General features: G+C 23.5%; 1 protein-coding gene across 1 annotated transcript; it reads right to left on the reverse strand.

Moving 5' to 3' along the window:
• Positions 1–6,681: 6,681 nt before the first annotated feature.
• On the reverse strand, positions 6,682–19,898 carry LOC107071682 (aminopeptidase N). The gene is made up of 15 exons (XM_015330880.2): positions 19,745–19,898; positions 19,498–19,598; positions 18,349–18,608; positions 17,569–17,778; positions 16,973–17,128; positions 15,789–16,118; positions 15,496–15,646; positions 15,053–15,179; positions 13,532–13,625; positions 12,512–12,695; positions 10,312–10,534; positions 9,445–9,722; positions 8,781–8,980; positions 8,513–8,689; positions 6,682–7,940 (listed from the first exon to the last, which is right to left on the reverse strand). Exons 2-15 carry the CDS (start codon positions 19,576–19,578, stop codon positions 7,478–7,480), a joined length of 2,934 nt encoding a protein of 977 aa, XP_015186366.1. The 5' UTR covers positions 19,579–19,598; positions 19,745–19,898; the 3' UTR covers positions 6,682–7,477.
• Positions 19,899–20,793: the final 895 nt, after the last annotated feature.

Raw genomic sequence — 20,793 nt, forward strand, 5'->3', positions numbered from 1 at the left:
GCGGAAGCTGGCTAAATGCTTAAACGCTTGGAACCCAGACTTAAATGCCGTTGATTGCAGTAGGAGGGAAATGAGAGGTTGCACGATGGAACATTAGCAAACTCTCGTATTCTTCTTATATCCCAACCCATCTTATCTATTCTTCAGAGGACAGGCATACACTACTATTATTACATTATGTATATGTACAACGAGAAACTATAATGATGGATAGGGGGAAGTGGTGGGGGAGGGAGAAAGGGGGAAGGAGGTATTCCTTTCATTTTCTTCAAGTTTCCCTTTCTATAAAGTTCATTTACGTTTTATTTCTTATAAATATAGTTTCTTATGTTTTTATTAGTTTATCATATGTTTTGTTTATAAATTATTATTATTATTATTATTATTATTATATTATTGTTTTGTGTTTTATTTATCGTATATTTATATTTTGTTATTGATTTATTATTATTGGTATTCAATCATTTTTTTTGTTTCTTTTTTTTTGTTAATTATAATCAATGGTATTATTACAAAATTATAATTTAATAATAATGATATAATATTTAATATATATAATATTATTATATTGTGTTAAAATGTTACACAATAATTCTTAATATTGTTTTATAATTTAAAAAATTTAAAAACTTTATTACAATTGTATTATAATTTAATATTAATATTATATTATAATTTATTATTAATATTGTAAATTTATAATTTAATATTAATATTGTCCTAAAATGCTATACAACAATTTAAAAATTGTACTATAATTGTATTGTAATTTAATATTAACATTGTAAATTTATAATTTAATATTAATATTGTCTTAAAATGCTACACAATAATTCTTATTATTGTTTTTTAATTTAAAAATTGTATTATAATTGTATTGTAATTTAATATTAATATTATATTATAATTTAATATTAATATTGTCTTAAAATGCTACACAATAATTTTTATTATTGTTTTTTAATTTAAAAATTGTATTATAATTGTATTGTAATTTAATATTAATATTATATTATAATTTAATATTAATATTGTCTTAAAATGTTACAAAATAATTCTTTCTTACTTTCTTTTTTTATTTTATATTTTTATATAGCTTAAAAAACATCTTCATGGAAATAATCGATGATGATTATGAGATTATGATGATTATGGTGATGGGACTTTGGTTGTATTTTATCGATGATACTCAGAAATTGATGAAGATTTGCTTCATTGCTTTTTTTTTCCTTTTTTTTTTTTTTTTTTGAAAGGAATTTCAAGAGAGTTCTTTAATTAAATGAATCTTTCATTAACTCGTTTTCTGTTTATTTATTTTATTTTTTTTTATTACTTTTTCTTCTTCTTCTTCTTCTTCTTCGGCTAATTATTCTTGATAATATTTCTAAGCTATCCAGTTATGTTTATTGATGGGAATATAAATGTGTAATCTTGAATGAGTAAAGATACAGTGATGTATTTATGTTTGTTCGTTCGTATAATTTTTTGAAATTAATTTTACTTTATAATTTTTTTAAATAAATAATCATAAGATTATACATTGGAATATTTGATTGTTAAGTAAGAAAAACAAGGAATATAGTTTAGAGGATTTATATTTGATTACGTATTATTATTTTAATTACAAATAATGATCATTATTATAATAATAATAATTAATAATAATAATAATAATAAAACTATTGATAAGTATATAAGATAATTATCAAATTATAATAACCATAAAAAATAATATTACAAGTTGGTATACAAATATTTAACAATTTTCTAATCATAACAATATTAATAATAAAAAAATTATTGATAAGTATGTAACATAATTATCAAATAACCATAAATCAAATTATAGTAACCATAAAAAAAAAAACAATATTACAAATTGGTATAATAATATTCGAAGAATTTAACAATATATCTATGGGTATTTAATTGAATTTGTTTCTTTTCATTAATTCGAATGACCCATTGAATTTTTACGAGTGTTTGAAAGATACACACACGCTTTCTTTGAAAAGATAGAAAGAAAAAAGAAACAAACAAAAAAGAAAAAACAAGAAAAAGAAAGTGGAGAAACAAAAAGTCAAAGAATAGAAAGAGAAAGAGAATTTAGTATTTAGTAAAACCATTCCTCGAAGAAGAAGCAGAAGAAGAAGATTTTTGTCGAAGGTTTTTTTTCGCCATAGGTGGTCTTCCAAGTAGAAGATACAAGTCTGCATGGTGGTGGTGAGCATTAACTATGAAAGCTGGATCACCCTGAAGTATAGGATAATACCACCATGGCTATAGTAATTCATTCGTGATGGGACCAATCTAACAGACTCAAAAAATTCTTCTTCTTCTTCTTCTTCTTCTATTTCTTTTTAACAAAGATTAGAAAATAATAAATTGATGTAAAAAAATTTGATAGGATTTCTCATCCTTCACCTTTCCATCCAATCAAGTAAAATACTATTGTATGTTTGTATGTATGTTTGTTTGTAGAAAACGAATGATTTCATGGTATTTGTTTCCTTTTACACTATATTATAGTGTAAGAAATCATGTTTAAATAAGATTTAAGGAAAGTAAGTGGTGGTTTAGATCAAAAGATTGAACAAAAATTAGAACTAAAGTGGACCAACTGAGAAAAAGAAACAGTAAGAAAGAGAGAAAAAGATAGAAAGAGAAAGATAAAGACAAATAAGAGGAAACAAGAAAGAAAGAAAGATAAAGAAAGTAAAATAAAATTAGAAATTAAAAATGAATAAAGTTATATAAGTGTTAGTAAAGGAATGAATATGTTTGAGTGTGAGTTTGAGATAAAAATAAAAATAAAATCAAACATAAAAGAAAGATTAAGAAGGTAAAATAAAATTAGAAATTAAAAATGAATAAAGTTATGTAAGTGTTAGTAAACGAATGAATATGTTTGAGTGTGAGAGTGTGGGTTTGAGTATGAGTTTGAGAGAAAGAAAAACAAAAAATCAAATCAACAAGTAAGAGAAAGAAAGACAAATAGAATTAGAGTATCAAGATTGAGTAAATTGATGTTAGTATTAGTAAAATAATGAATATGTGTGAATGTGAAGATGATTTTAGGAGAGAGAGAAACAAAAAATCAAACAGAAAAGAAAGAAAAATAGAATTAGAGTATCAAGATTGAGTAAATTGATGTGAGTATTAGTAAAAGAATGAATATGTGTGAATGTGAAGGTGATTTTAGGGGAAGAGAAACAAAAAAACAAACAAAAAATCAAACAAGAAAGAAAGAAAAATACAATTAGGGAATAAAAATGAGTAAAATGATGCGACTGTTATTAGTAAAGGAGTGAATGAGAATGTGTAAGTTTGACTGTGAGTCTAAATGTGAGTTTAAATGTGAGTATGAGTGTGTTAGAGTGTGTGTCAGGTATATAGGAAGATCGTTAGCTGGAAGAAAAATTAGTCGTTTGTTGGAGAGAGAGAGAGGGAAAGAGAGAGGGAGAGAGAGAGAGAGAGAGAGAGAGAAGTCTATGGGTAGTCCTAAAAAGATGGGTCAATCAGATACGAAAACACTTGTCGGTCGAAGTATTGTTAAAGGTAACAGGTCTACAAAAGATTGTAGACACAGGTATACCGTCCTAATGACTGACCTAAGGAATTCAAACCTTTATAAGAAGGAGAGAGGGTTTGGGAACCATCCCCTCTTCTTCAATTTTGTCTATCCTTTTTCTATCCTTTCTTTTTTCTTGACTATGTTTCTTTCTTTCTTCTTTTGATTTATCTTATGTTATCTGTTCTTTGTTTTGTTTTTTTTATAGAGAGAGAGAAAGAGAGAGAGAGAGAGAGAGAGAGAGATAGAGAAAGAGTAGTTTCTAATATGAAAGTAGTAAAGTTATCTCATTGTTAAAGTAAATCTTCTTAAATTTATCTTTAATATTCTTTTTCTTTGTTTTGTAGTGTTAGGTTTAAACGTTCTTAGTATTATGAAGTATTATAAAGTATTATGAAGAGTATTATGAAGAGTATTATGAAGTATTATAAAGTATTATGGATCATCTTCGTTCTTTTGAGTTGGACAATTATGATAAGATATGTTTTGTTTGAATTTTATTGTTATACTTGTAAATGAGTCTTAAGTTTATATCTTAAGTTGATGGTTGTTACTTTTCTATCTTATTATTTCTTCAATTTATCTTATATTATCTAGTCTACAGTAGTTTTTAATGTAGTACAGTAATATAGTTTGATTATGAGATATATTTTGTTTGATTTTTATGTTTTGCACTTGTAAATTATCTTATAAGTTGTTAACTTTTCCATCTTTACATTTCATTAATTTATCTTATTTTATCTAGTCTACAGTAGTCTTTAATATAACAAAGTAATTGTTTGGTTATAAGATATATTTTGTTTGAATTTTATTTTATATTTATAAATCATTTTAAATTGACTATTGTCATTTTTATATGTATTTCTATAGTGTTTCTATTGTAATAATTATTACTATTATATTAATTAATAATATTATTAGTATTAATTTTAATAATAATAGTCACACTAATTTGTAGTGTAGTAATAATAATTATATAACTAATAATATAATAGTTATAACTATTATGAAGTATGGATTATTAGTTTGGTTGAAAAATTATGATAAAATACATTTATTTGAATTTTATTTTTATACTTATAAATAACCTTAAGTTGACTATTTTTAGTTTTATATCTTTTCCTATTGTAATACTATTATTACAATAGGAAATAGATTATAATATTACAACAGTATTATATATATATATATATATATATATATATATATATATATATATATATATTAATAATAGTATTATTAGTGTTATTAATAGTAATTATATAACTAATATTATAGTTGTAACTATTATAAAATATGGATTATCGGTTTGGTTGGAAAATTATTATAAAATACATTTACTTAAATTTTATTTTACATTCATGAATAATTTTAAATTTCTAATTCTTATACTTTTCTATCATCTTCTATTATAATATAATAGTTTATATACTATTTTATTAATAATAATATTATTAGCATTCTAATAATAATTAGTGAATTATTATGAAGTATGGATTATTAGTTTAATATTACAAATACCCAAAAAAGTACATTGATTTAAATTTTATTTTATTTTTATAAAAAAATCTTAAGTTGTGTCTATTGTTCCTTTTTTATCTTCTTCCTTTCTTTGATTTTATCTTATCTTATCCATTCCTAAATAGTTTTTAATACAGTAAAGTAATGTTTATCTTCATCTTTATAAATATCTTCTTAAACTTATCCCAAAAAATGTTCTTTTCTAAAGTGTTATACTTAAACGTTACCTATTATAAAATATGAATCATTCGTTTCATAGAAGAATTGAGATAAAAATATATATTTCTATTTTTTTCTTTCTATTTATACTCATAAATAATCCTAAATTTATCTCTTAAGATGACAGTTGGCTACCTTTCTTTCTTTTTATCGTAAGAGATATTCTTTTCTTTTTTTGCAAAAGGGAGAAATGTATGCGTTACTCAAACTTCAATCGTTGATCATTTTTATGATTCATCATAATGGAATTCCACCGGTTGAAGTGAAAACTCGTGTTTACGAACAAATGGTTGTTCCCATACCTTTCAAGGGGGTGAGAGAGAAGATTGAGGGGTAGTGAGGGTTGATTTAAAGGTGTGTGTGTGTGTGTGTATGTGTATGTGTGTATGATAATCGTTCAAACTTAATGCTGTTTCTTTCTATTCTCAATTTTCCCAAGGTTTTAAAATCCGTCCTGTTTTTGTTTGCCGTTTCTTAGAATTTAGATAATTCTTGTGTGAGTCATTAAAAATTGGAAGTTAATGTGAAAAAATGTTAAAAGTTTCAATGTGTTTATGGTTGTTTTAAAACTGTGTTATTTTTTTTAATATTTAATAATTTTTTTTATTTTTTTATTACAGTTGTAATTTTAATACAAATATTAATTTGTATTATTGCAAATACATTTTAAATATATATCTATGAATATTAGGAATAAATTCTATTAATTTATGTATTTATTTTTTTTTTGAATAAATAATAATTAATAATAATTTAATAAATAATAAGTAATAATTTATTTTTATTTTATTTTTTGTAACTTTTGTAATTAAAGGCAAATTCAAAATTTCTTTTTATTATTATTCAATGTATTTCTTTTTTTTTTTAATTTTTGTGATGAATGCAAAATTCAAAGTTTTTATTTTTTGTTATTCGATGTTTCTCTTTTGTTTTTTTTTTTTGAATAAAAAAATCATTGCAAAACTCAGTTGGTAAAGAAAGTCACATTTTCTACAGATAAGGTAGATTTTAATCGATAAAATAGATTTCATCCAAATTTTCACTTACCATTCGTCAATAAAAACGATAATCAATTAAAATAAGTTTTAATAAATGTATATAAACAATAAATGTTGAATTTAAATAAAAAAAAACTTGCTGATAAAAAAAAGAAACAATTTAACATTTATTAATTTTCAATCAATAATTCATTTATTTAATTTAATAAAACAATAAAAATAATAATAATAATAATAATAATATTAATAATAATAATAATAATAATAACATTTATTATAATTAAAAATTAATACACATTTTTAACATAAAATAAAAATATATATATATACGAGAAGAAATTAATTTGTTTTTTTTTCTCTTTCAACAATAGGAACTTTGCTATCTATTTATTTATTTATTTTTTTTTTTTTGATATATTTTGTTCTTTACATAAATAAAATAAAATCTACATATATATATATTATATTAATAATAATAATAATAATAATAATATTAATAATAATAAAATGCGTCATATTATTATCACCAAGGGACAACGCTCTCTACGTGTCTAATACGGGAATGGTATTATTGAAATCACGCGGAATGACATTAATATCGGGTATTTGGAACACGTTGTAATGAAGCTCGTGGTATTCCAATGCCTCATATACATACGTAGTTCAGCACTTACTTGTATGTATAATCTATATTTAAACTAACGACATCAATTGACCTCAATATTTTCCATAATTTTTTCCCGCGGAATTTCGATTATGAAAATATTTTGCAAAAAAGAAAAAATAGAAAAAGAATTTACGTGTAATATGTGTCCTATATGTATATATGTATCTGTCTATATATGTGTGTATGCAAGAAAAAAAGTGTCTCAATCAAACAAATAAACAAAACAAAAACAAAACAATATCAACAACAACAATTTAACAAAATAAAAGCATTTACGATGAAACTATTAATTGTTTATACAATATAGTATGTATATATATGTGCGTGTGTGTGTGTGTGTGTAATAAGCAAATAAAAATATTAGCAAAAATAATATTAAAAAAAAAAAAAAAAACAAATAGAAGGGAAAGAAGCATTAGGATGAAAATTATGTTAATAGTTTACACATATTAATCAAAAACAAATGAAATTTGTTCTATCATCCCGCTATTGGGTGATGGCTTATGGTTGTGTCGTAGTGGTGATAATGGTGTTAATATTAGTAATAGAAATATTTTCATCAACGTTATAATATGGGGATTGATTTTCCGCAAGATTTTCATCCAACCAAGCTTCGATTACTGGAAAATTGTCATCTCGCCATTTAGTTTCCAATTTGATATTTTCCAATGCTTCTTGTATAATGTTATTGGCCGAATCAAATTGACCGTTACGATTTTGATACAATTCCGATACCATGTTGTATCCCTCTTGGGTTTTGAACGATGACGTTGCCGAATTAATTATACCGTCCCATAAGTGATTTTTATCTTCAAATCTTCGTTGAACTGTGTCCCAATGTTCAGCTAAGAAATTGAATAGTGTTGTGTAACCTGCTACACCACCGGTTAACATGTTGAATATCAGGTGAATATCGGAATCCGTGAAATTATCGTTTTGATCGAGTATCGTTACGTTTAACAACCTGAAATTTATTTAATTAATGAAATTAATATTATTATTATATAATAATGTTATAAATATGAAATGAATTTATATAATGTTTAATGCAGTTAAATTAATCTGAAAGAAATGTGTGATGTGAATTAATTGAAATAATTGAATTGTAATACAGTGCCATCTATTGGAAATTTGTAGAATCTGGAGACCTAGATAACCTCTGAATGATAAATAAAAAATAACTTTATTAATTGCCAACGTTAATAAATTAATTAATAATTTATTAATATTTAATTAATTTATTAAAAGTATTTAAATATAATAAATTAAAATAAATTGTAATATTATAAATGCAATTAAATTAATCTGAAAAAATGTACAACGTGAATATAGCCAAATAATTGAATTCTAATAGAGCACCATCTATTGAAAATTTACAGAACCTAAAGACTTAAATAACCACTAAATAATAAAAAATAAAAATAAATTATATATATATATATATAATTAAATACGAAATTATTATTATTAATATAAACCATACTCTTTATAACGGGTGTTTCATTTTATTATAAATATTATTAAATAATTATTTACCTTTGAATTTTGTAACTATCTTTAGGACAACCAGCTAAAGTTTTCAAAAGATAGGTACGTTCATTTTGTTTTCTTTCAGGACTGTTTAATGGGAAATTAATAACCCTTTGTAATCCAAATTCCCATTCCTCGTTGGTACCCCATTTAAATACTGGACAAATGTATTCGTTGGCAACCCTAGAATATTATTTAAATTATTAAAATAAATATAATTAATATTTTATCATTGACACTTAGTTGAATAAGAAAGGAATTTTTTGATAATTACGGATTTCCTTTATCGGGTTCTGGTTCCATCAACCATTTGTTAAATTGTTCTCTAGCTTCTTTGACACATGGTTCGTAACCAGCACGACATAAAAAGTTTTTAGCTAAACCACGTATGTGAACCTTCCATGATGGTTCGTTTGGTTGTGGTTTGTCACCTAATTCCTCGTAAAGTGGTTTCAATAGGCTACGAATATAAGCCTAAATCATAAATTAATTAAATAAATTAATAATACATAAACAATAATAAATTATAATTAATTTATGTTTTGTTTAATTAAATTATATTATTATTATTAATTATTATGTATTATTTGTATTATATTCTAATTTAATATATTCTTATTTATTAAATTAATTTGTATTTAATAAATAAAATATATTTTCTTTTTATATTTATATTAATTATTAAAATTATTAAATTATTAAATAATAAATTAATAAATCAATAAAATAAATTATTTTCCAAATTATATATTAATAATAATAATATTATTAATATTAATAACAATTTATATATTAATTATATTTTATTAGGATAAATAAAAAATGTGAATTTTGATTTTAGATTGAAAAATTTGAGTACAAATATATTTATTGTTATTATTTAATTTTTGAAAAGAAGATTTATTATAGTTTTTGAAAAATATAATATTTATACATACCTCAAATTTATAATATACGTCAGATCCTTCGATACGTTTACCAATATGATCGATCATAGTAAATACAGGTTCCCAAACGACGTGACTTCTTTCTTCTTTCAAGAACAGAGTCATGTTCAATGCTATTGCAAAACATAGTTCACCGGCATATGCCAAATTCCATGAATCGTGCAATAATTTTGCTCTGGTCAATACTGGAATATTTTCACGTTGTTTTCCTTGCAAAAATTGCGATATCTTTTTCCAATTGCACGGATCGTAATTCACTGGGAACATTCCTACGAACAAATTAGGTATTCATTTTTAATTTTATTTTATTTTATTTTTAATTGTATTGCAATTGTATTGTAATTTTATTGATTATGATTAAATTGCAATATAAATTCTATTGTAATTGTATTGCAATTTTATATTTTAATTTAATTGATTATGATTAAATTGCAATATAAAGTCTATTGTAATTGTATTGCAATTGTATATTTTAATTTAATTGATTATGATTAAATTGCAATATCAAGTCTATTGTAATTGTATTGCAATTTTATATTTTAATTTAATTGATTATGATTAAATTGCAATATCAAGTCTATTGTAATTGTATTGCAATTGTATATTTTAATTTAATTGATTATGATTAAATTGGAATATAAAGTCTATTGTAATTGTATTGCAATTGTATATTGTAATTTAATTGATTATGATTAAATTGCAATATAAAGTCTATTGTAATTGTATTGCAATTGTATATTTTAATTTAATTGATTATGATTAAATTGCAATATAAAGTATATTGTAATTGTATTGCAATTGTATATTGCAATTTAATTGATCATGAATTAATTATAATATAAAATTGAAAAAACTAACCTATTTCTTCAGGATTAACAATAATAAAATGATCTTTACTAGCGACATCTTTGACCGTAACATTTTTCTGTTCGTTTCCTTTGGTCAACCATACATATGGTTTAGTATCAAAAGAAGTCACACAATGATCCAATTCAGTTTCTGGTAATATAATAATCGGTATGTCCCATTGTGCTGGTACTTTATTGTTAGATGGTGGTGGTGGTTCTCTCATGTAAATTTTCTGTAAACATGTGTAATTACAATCTTTTACAATCATTTTTTTTTCTTTTTTTTACAATTTACATCTATTTACAACCGATACATTATCATTAATCTCAAAAAAAAAATAAAAAAAGAAAAACAATTAATTGACTCGTTAGGTTAGTAATGGTAATTTTTAGGTTAGAATGAATTGTTTCTATTCTTCTTTTATCTATGAATAATCTTACAATCAGAAAAAGATATACTCAATGGATTTATATATGCGTTTATATGCACTTATATGCACTTATATGCAATTACGTATTACGCATATGTTCTTGCGTATTCGCATAAGATTTTTTTCATTTTTTTTTTTCATTTTTTTTTTTATTTATAGAGAAAGATAGTGATAAGAAATGAGTGATGTTAAGATATTTTTACATATTATATATATTGTGTGTTGGGTGTGTCTGTGTTCTTTTGTTTATTTGTATGAGTTGGTTAAACGATTACTACTGTTTTAACGTTCATGCTCATAATCATAGTTTCGTTTTTTTTTCTTTTTCTTTTTTTTTTCCGCGAACAACGCAACATGCAGCTCCCTTCTACGGGGTTTTTATTACGTATTTAATTGATTGGAGGATAAAGATTACATAAGTAAATTCTTTTTTACTTCGTTCACTTGTTTCGTTATTTCTATCTCTCTTTCACTTATGGTATTATTATACTATCCTGTTCGCATAATCACATTTTTTAATTTGAAGTGTTTTATGAGATACATGACAAACACACACACACATACACACATCACATATTTTTCTATATATATTTATAATTAATTTAATATAATAATAATTGAATTTATAATATTTTTTATAATATATTTTTAAATGTCTGTATTTTTCTATATATTTATATATATATTATTTATATAATATATTCATATAGTAAATTTAATTTATTTTTTTAAATAGCCTAAATTTTTTTAATTTTTAATTTTTTAATGTAACTGACCATAGGATTATTTTTAATGTTCTTGGTAGAAGAATGCTAATTCTAATTTTTATAAAACATTCATAAAATTCAGTAATTTATTATTAACATATTTTTATTTTATATAATATTTAATATTTATTATTAAAATTATTAATAATATCGATGATTCTTTTATAATAGTAAATTTAATTTATTTCAGAATAACATAAATTTTTTTTATTTTTAATTTTTTAATGTAACTGACCATAGAATTATTTTTAGTGTTATTGGTAGATGAATGTTAATTCTAATTTTTATATAAATTCCATCAAAATTGAGTAATTTATTATTAACATATTTTTATTTTATATAATATTTAATATTTATTATTAAAATATTTCTCAAATTTGTTCTTCTCTTCTTCTTCTTCTTCTTTTTTTCTTCAAATTTGTATCCCTTTATTTTAATAATTTTTTTACTTCGTCATACAACATTAAAAACAAAAAAATATAAAATTATATGTAAATTAATAATATTTATGTGTGTATATATTTACAGTTACAAAAACAAATGAACGAAACAAAGATAATTAAAAAAAAAAAAAAAAGAAAAAATGATTGTCATTTTTAAATGACTACTAATTATTAATAAAAATGAATGAACAAACACTCACAAACCAAACAAAACAAAACAAAGCAAACAAACAAACAATTGTCATAACGAGTACATAATTTTTTACAAAATCAGGTAAAAACAAAAGCATAATGATTTATCATGAAAGATTATGAATGATTTAAATGTCATTATTTCTTATTTTCAATGAGAAACAAGAAAACAAAAAAGTACGAATGATTTAATTCGATATAACACATACACACACACACATACACACTGTTATATGTCCATGAGAATAAAAGAATGAGAATAAGAATGAGAATGAGAATGAGAATGAGAATGAGAATGAGAATGAGAATGAAAAAAAAAAAAATATAAAAAAAAGGAAGATATTCTTTTGTTGAAATCAAAGTATTTTGTTTCTCACCTGGCTAAGAATAATTTCCCCACTTTCGTAATCGCGAATAACCGTGACCAATGGCAATCTATCGTAACTGATCCAAGTAGTAGATATGCCAAAAACGTTGAGTCCTTCTGGTAAATTAGCCGTTTCACTTGCTGCCTCGTTCAAACGATTGTAAATATCCTCACCTACGAATACTCTTGGTACCCTATTAGGAATCAAAATTATTATTATTATAAATATGTTTTTTATTTGTTTATAATTTTATCCGAAAGACAAAAAAAAAATACAAACAGAAAGAAAAATAATATTTTGTTTAGATTTTTCAATTATCCACGAAACAGATTTTTTCATTTTGATAGACACACGGTATATTTTAAAGATTACAGTTTTATTTATATATTAAATATTATTATAAATAATAATTAATATAATAACGACTAATAGCTTATTTATTTATTGTAATAAATTTCATTCTAAGATTATTAATTTATTTTTATTTTTTTTATTTTTTTATAAAGTTTGTAAAAATTTAATTCACAAGGATAATTTGATATCCTTGATTTATTAACCTAATTTATTGTAATTAATTTAATTCTAGGAATTTTTAAAAATATTTTTTAAAGTTTTTTAAAATTGTAAAAATTTCATTTGCAAAAATAATTTAATGTCCTCGATTTATTATCCTAATTTATTGTAATAAATTTAATTCAAGTATTATTATTTAGTTTAATTAATAAATTTTGTTTTTTAAGATTCTCCTCCACCCATCCACATTTTATTTTTCTATTTCAATTGAAAAAAAAAAAAAAAAACTTTGATATAAACGATGAGAAAATTGATACTGATAGTTCAATTAATTATTTAAAACGTAATTGTTATTGATCATCGAGGGAATATAAATTTGTTTCTCTCGTTTTCATCGTTAATTTATCGAGTATTTTAATGAGTTCAATTTAAATCTGTTTCTTAGAGAGAGAGAGAGAGAGAGAGAGAGAGAGAGAGAGAGAGGAGGTTTTTTTTGTAATTAATTAAATCAATTACTTTTCATCACGTTGCTGTTGTATAAAGTTTCTAACTCCTTCGCGAAATACATCCTTTCCCAACGTGTAATTGAACATTCGAAATACCAATTCAGCTAAAATCAAATTGAATAAAAAAAAAAAATTGTTAAGTTAATAAAAATAATATTTGTCAATGTATTTGTAATTAGAGTTACAAAAGTATTCTTATTGTTTCAATTTATTTATTTAAAATAATAATTATTTTTTTATACAGTAATATATATTTTAAAAATTATTACATATTTTATTAAATTAATATAATTATTATTTGCAATAAATAACATTTTATTGTTATTATTATTATTATAAAGGGAAGTAAAGTTTGATATAGTTGATAAAAAAAAAAACCAAAAATTAATTTAAGGGGACCTTCTACTCTGCAATTTAAAAAAATTTTTTTTTTTTTTTTTTACATTTTTCGAATGTATATATATGTAGAAATATTGTGTTAAAATTTCAAAAAGATCCGATGTCTCTAACTACATTTTTGGTGTCCGAACGTAACTACCTCGGACCGCTTTCCTGAGCGTTCGGCGCGCACGGACGATTCTTATCTTGTTCAATCCCTTTCTCTTTCATTGTTTATTCAAGCAGTTTTTTTTATTGTAATCTGTATAATCGGCCGGTAATGGGCCGATAATAAATGCCGGTAATGGGCCGATAATAAATGCCGGTAATGGGCCGATAATAAATGCCGGTAATGGGCCGATAATAAATGCCGGTAATGGGCCGATAATAAATGCCAGTAATGGGCCGATAATAAATGCCGGTAATGGGCCGATAATAAATGCCGGTAATGGGCCGATAATAAATGCCGGTAATGGGCCGATAATAAATGCCGGTAATGGGCCGATAATAAATGCCGGTAATGGGCCGATAATAAATGCCGGTAATGGGCCGATAATAAATGCCGGTAATGGGCCGATAATAAATGCCAGTAATGGGCCGATAATAAATGCCAGTAATGGGCCGATAATAAATGCCGGTAATGGGCCGATAATAAATGCCGGTAATGGGCCGATAATAAATGCCGGTAATGGGCCGATAATAAATGCCGGTAATGGGCCGATAATAAATGCCGGTAATGGGCCGATAATAAATGCCGGTAATGGGCCGATAATAAATGCCGGTAATGGGCCGATAATAAATGCCGGTAATGGGCCGATAATAAATGCCGGTAATGGGCCGATAATAAATGCCGGTAATGGGCCGATAATAAATAATATTTTGTTATTATTATTTAATTATATTTTTGCACTGATCAATTTTCAAATGAAATTTTAAAATCAAATTTTAATTAAATTTTGCAATAAATCCTAAAAAAATGGTTTCTGCTCATAAAAAAACTTTAAATATTGCGATATACAAATATAAATAAAAATTATTATTAATATTTTGAATTTACATGTTTACGTAAATACTTTTGTGACTCGTTATATTTATTTAAAATTGATTATTAATTTAATTATTATTAATAAATAATAAGGAATTTTTGATTTACCTTTGGCTGCTATTGCTTCATACCTGATACCAGCCACTCTTGAAAATGGGACGGTTTTTCCAAATTCATAGTAAAGTGAATAAAGTATTGTCATCGGCCATTTTCCTTCCATTTCGTCAGGATTGATCTATCAATTATTTATCGTTTTAATCTTTTAAATAAATACAAAATTAAATAACACATCTAAGTTCAGCTAGAAAATCACTCTGGTGAGTATTTTGATAACTACAAGTGATCACTCTGGTGAGTATTTTGATAACTACTCTAGTAACTAATCTGGTGACTTTTCTAAAAACTTTCACTTTTTTATTCAAAAAGTACACTTTTCGTGATAGAAACAGGTACATTTAGTGTTGATGATTTTCATTGTAAAATAATTGATATAAAAATACAACATATATTTGTTATTTATTAACAAATGATTAATTAATTAAAAAACTTACGTCAACGGTGGTCAACGATGCGAGAAAAGAATTAATCGTCTTGCTAACAGGTGCATCATTCCATGAATATGGTGTTATGTATTGTCCTATCCATTGATAAATTAATTCATATGCTGTATTCCAAATTAATGAGCTTCTTAATTCACTTTCTCTAAAAAATAAAAAATAAAAAATATTAAATCAATACAAATTAAATAATATTTTATATTACATGTACACGTTCAAAAGTAAAAAAAAAAAAAAAAAAAAAATAAAAAAAAATAAATTAAAATAAGTGAATAAAAGAAATGTACTTGAAAAACATGAGACCCCAACTGTCAGATGCTTTGACAGCATTGAACATAGGAATAGCCATAATGTCAAGTTTAGTTAAACCAATAGAACAATTGAAATATTTTTGCAAATAGTTCATAATGCGAACTATTTTATCCGGTACATTTTTCAATGTTTCCAAATATTCGCTTCTAGCCCATATTTTAATGTCGAGTTTGGTTCCATCGATCTCATCAATTTGTAGGTTAGGTACGATATGATCAAAATCTGACACGACAAGTGCTAACTGATAGGTTGACATTTCAGGTGTTTCTGTGAAATGACTCCAAACCATATCAGGTTCTTCGGATCTTAAAAAGAAACCATAATAATTTTAATTAACATAAAATATAAGTTATTATTTGTTTCTTGATAAATATGCGAAACAATAATGTTCAATATTTCAATAATTTAATTAAAATTAATTATTTCTTTGTCCAAGAAGAAATATTACAAATATTTTGTGATTATTTAATTATTTTATAATTCATTTTTGAGTTTCGTATTGTCACCTATCACGTGACTTACGATCGCAGCGCCATGTTAATGTTTGTCACGTGATTGGTAACTTACGACCAATAGGGGACAACAATTGAACCGTTTATTTTATTTTGAAAGTGGAAATTATTTCATTTCAATTTTTTGAATATTTTTAACTAAAGTGTTTAGTAAAAATGGATTGTTTATTAAATTAATATGATTTTTTTCGTTGATTAATATTATTAATTAGATTTTAATAATAAAATAATATTTAATAATATAATATTTTTGTTTGTTATTCTATAATTTTCATTTGACAAAACTTTTACCAACAATTATTTTGATTTTATATTTTTATATTTATTTATTTTTTTGTCAAAACTTTTGATAACAATTATTTTTAGATTAATATTGAAAAAAACACTTATATTCATTAATCATTCACTTTAGCAAATTTACTAAACGCATATATGCGTTCGTAACAGTTCAAAGATTAAATATATTCTTTTTTTTAATTTATTATTGACCTTAATAACATTTACAATTTTAAATTAATTGTAATTAAAAAGAAAATGGACACTGGTCATTGTCAAATACAAAATAAACGTTTCGATTGTTATAATATTAAGTTATTATAATATATATGTTTATAAGATAATGTTTAAACAATTACATATATACTTACATACTCGTCATTGTTTCCAATGGCGTATTAGACGTGGACTTGACAGTTCTCGAGTGTTTAACGCTCAATTTAAATTTAGCCTTGTATTGTGGATCAACCAAGCAGGGAAACATTTCTTGAGCATGATTCATACGTAGATAAGTTGCGATAAATTGGCTAGAAAAGAAAAAAACAAAACAAAAAATAAAAAATAAAATGAATGCAAAGAACATGGCTGATATCTGAAGTAAGTGTGGTGGGGTTAATTATTCCCATAACAACGACAATTTCAAATTAAAACTTGAAACAAAAAGAAAAAAGGAAAACAAAGACAAACCAAAAATAAAAAAAAATTTAAAAAAAATGAATGTAAAAAACATGGCTGAAATTTGGAATAGGTGGAGTGGGGGAAATTATTCTTATAAAAATGACAATTTCAAATGAAAACTTTGAAACTTTTTAATTGAACGTTTAACGAATGATTTATAACGTTGAAATTTTTCGTACGATTGAAAATTGAATAATTTTGATGAAATGAATTTAATTAATTAATAAAAATTAAAAAAAATAATAAAAAATGAGAGAATGGGATGATGTAAATCAAATGAATTATTTACTGCCTGTTTCCATCTGAGTCGACGTATTCGTTCATAAATAATCCAGAAGTTTTATTGGTCGTTAGATTACCAACGTAATCAATCTGCAATTCAATTCTGTTACCTATTTTTAATATTTGTTCCAAGTGTATGATTAGCCAATATTTTGTTGACGTTGGTAATTCAATTTTGGCAACGTTTAATTCCATTGGAACTGGACCATCTTCATCCCTTTATTTATAACAATTAATATTATTATTATTATTAAAATTATTCAATCAATTCAAAATTATCAATGGGGCAAATGTTAAGGAATTGCAACTTTGTTGTAAGTGATAATTGTTTGAACCAAATATTTAATTGGCAACCAAGTATCTGCCATTTTATTTTTACTAAATTTTTGTAACAAGTTTTTTCTTTTATAATAAACAAAATTTGAAAATTAATATAAATTAACTCGAATAGTAAAATAAAAACCAAAATGTAGATTTTGATAGAACAAAATGTACTTTATCCAATTAATTCAAAAAATAATTTTAAAAAACATTTTTTAAAAAATTATAAATAAATAATGGAAACTTAGTAATCTGAAAATTAACAAAAATTAATTCGAACATAAAAAAATGAAAACCAAAACATAAATTTCAATAGAACAAAAAATACTCTTTCGAATGATTTGAAATATTTTTTAAAATAATGAAAATTTGAAACAAAAATGGCAAGAACATAGTTGCTAATATATTAATGTATATTTTTTATTTTTTTTTTTTTGATTTGTTAGTTTGTTTAATGTTAGCTTACGTTTTTTCTGATGGCAATTCTCTGATTTTTACATCACTGGATATTTGAAGATCCGGATGAGCATTGACAGTTATTCTATCCAGTATATCCATACATGTTAAATTTATCTTAACCTGACCCTTGAACGTACCTTTATCGACAGAAGGTTCGATTTTCAAGTGATAACTACTAGGAATAACTTTTTCCGGCAATTTGTTCTGATGTCCGGAGTAATGGTATATGTCGTTCAAATCGATACTCCTTTTTACTTTGTAACTACCCTAATTTCACATACAAATCAATTTAATAACAATAATAATAAGATAATCCCAAATGATGGGAGTATGCAATAAAAAATATTATTAAAAAAAAAACTAATTTGTATTATTATATCAAATTAATTGATTAAATCATATACTTTGTAATGTATTCTAATTTTAAATAGAAATGAATTTATTAAGAATAATAATAATAATAAAGATAATTTTAAGAGGTGGGGGGGAAGCAACAAAATGTTATTTAATCAAGAAACACTATTTTACTAATTATAATAACTATAAATTAGTTATTAATTATATATAAATATAGTTAGATTATTATATAGAATTAATTGATTAAATATAATGCATAACTTGTAATTTAAACTAATTTCATATAGAAATAAATTTAATAATAATAATAATAATAATAATAAAGATAATTGTAAAGGGTTAGGGAAAGTAAAAAAAATTATTATTTAATAAAAAAATTAATATTGTTTAGATTATTATAACAAATTAATTGATTAGATTATAAACTTTGTAACTACCTTAATTTCAAATAGAAATAAATGTAATACTAAAAATAATAAAAATAATTTTAAGTGATAGGGTAAAGCAAAAATAATTGTTATTTAATTAAACAAATTATTTTACTAATTTTAGTAACTATAAATAAATTATTAACTCTATATAGAATTAATTGATTAAATATTATACATACTTCCTATAATTTATACTAATTTCATATAAAAATGAATCTAATAATAATAAAAATGGTCGTACTTAATTGAAAAAAAAGGAAAAATAATTGAATTTAATAAAAAAAAATAAAAAAATAAAATTTTGATATATATCTATTAAATAATTAAATTAAAACACTAAGAATATTAATGTACAATAAAGCACTCACAATTTTAGCAGCATTGCATTTATTCGATTGATTTATCGAATAAACGATGAATAATCCAAAAAGGATTACTTTTTTCCACATGTTGAATATTATGTTATTCCCTATTTCAAATAAATATTATTCCCACATATATCAAACCCCCATACACTTCACTAATGTATACATATACACATATATATATATTCCAAATAAAAAAAAAAGTTCAATTAACAAGCACAATAATAATCCAAATGAAATTTGTATTTACTTGTATTTTTAATTCTTTTATTTGTATCGATTTTAGAATCTGTTCGAGTTGACCTTGGGGAAAATGATAAGAACTTTCATAAAGAGTAGGTTTATCTCTTTGGCTAGGAACCTTATGGAACCATAGCCATCGTTGAACTGTCGTATCGAGAGTCATCTTCCTCGTATGGTTCACTTGATTGGATAGTTTGCTGGTTATGATAGTCGATCGGTGGTCACTTGGAGGGTAAAACGAATGTTATGGTAGAATAAGAAAAATATCTGGAGGACGAAACTATAAACACGTATGAGTGTACATGTATATATATATATATATATACATAAATTACATTACATGAACGTATGTGTACTTGTGTATATGTGCATATATATAAGCTGCACCCATTTTGTAATAAGTGTAAGAGTAAGAGAGTGAGAAAGATAGATCAGAAATATAGATATAAAATGAGAATGAGTTAGTATGAATGTGTATGAATGAGTATGAGTGAGTGTGAATGAGTACCACATTGGAAACTGTATGTGTATATATATATATAAGTTATACCTATTTTGTCATAAGTGTAAGAAAGAGTGAGAAAGATGGATCATTATAGTTGTATGGGTACAGAAATATAGATATAAAATGACAATGAGTTAGTATGAATTTGTATGAATGAGTGTAAGTGAGTACCAGATTGAAAATGGTGTGTGTTTACATATGTATATAAGTTATACTTATTTTGTAATAAATGTAAGAGTAAGAGAGTAAGAAATATAGATTACTATAGTTTTATAGATATAGAAATAGAAATAGAAATAAAATGAAGTGTAGTTAGTAAGAGTAAGTGTGAATGAGTATCACATTGGAAACTGTATGTGTGTATATATATATATATATATATATAATAAGTTATACCTATTTTCTAATAAATGTAAGAAAGAGTGAGAAAAATAGATAACTATAGTCATTGAAATATAGAAATATAGATATAAAATGAAAATAAGTTAATAAGAATGAGCATGAGTGAGTATGAGTGAGTGTGAATGAGTACCACATTGGAAACTGTATGT

Source organism: Polistes dominula, unplaced genomic scaffold (assembly GCF_049000335.1).
Source record: "Polistes dominula isolate Pdom_NZ unplaced genomic scaffold, Pdom_raw_medaka contig_80, whole genome shotgun sequence".
Lineage (NCBI taxonomy): Eukaryota > Metazoa > Arthropoda > Insecta > Hymenoptera > Vespidae > Polistes > Polistes dominula.

Excerpts from the sequence above, each read along its gene's own strand:
- LOC107071682 (XM_015330880.2), bottom strand. The coding sequence starts at position 19,578 with ATGTGGAAAAAAGTAATCCTTTTTGGATTATTCATCGTTTATTCGATA. Across the intron at positions 12,696-13,531 it reads CAACAGCAACGTGATGAAAA|GGTACCAAGAGTATTCGTAG; the intron begins GTAATTGATTTA and ends GATTCCTAATAG. Across the intron at positions 7,941-8,512 it reads GATAGTTACAAAATTCAAAG|GTTGTTAAACGTAACGATAC; the intron begins GTAAATAATTAT and ends AATAAATTTCAG.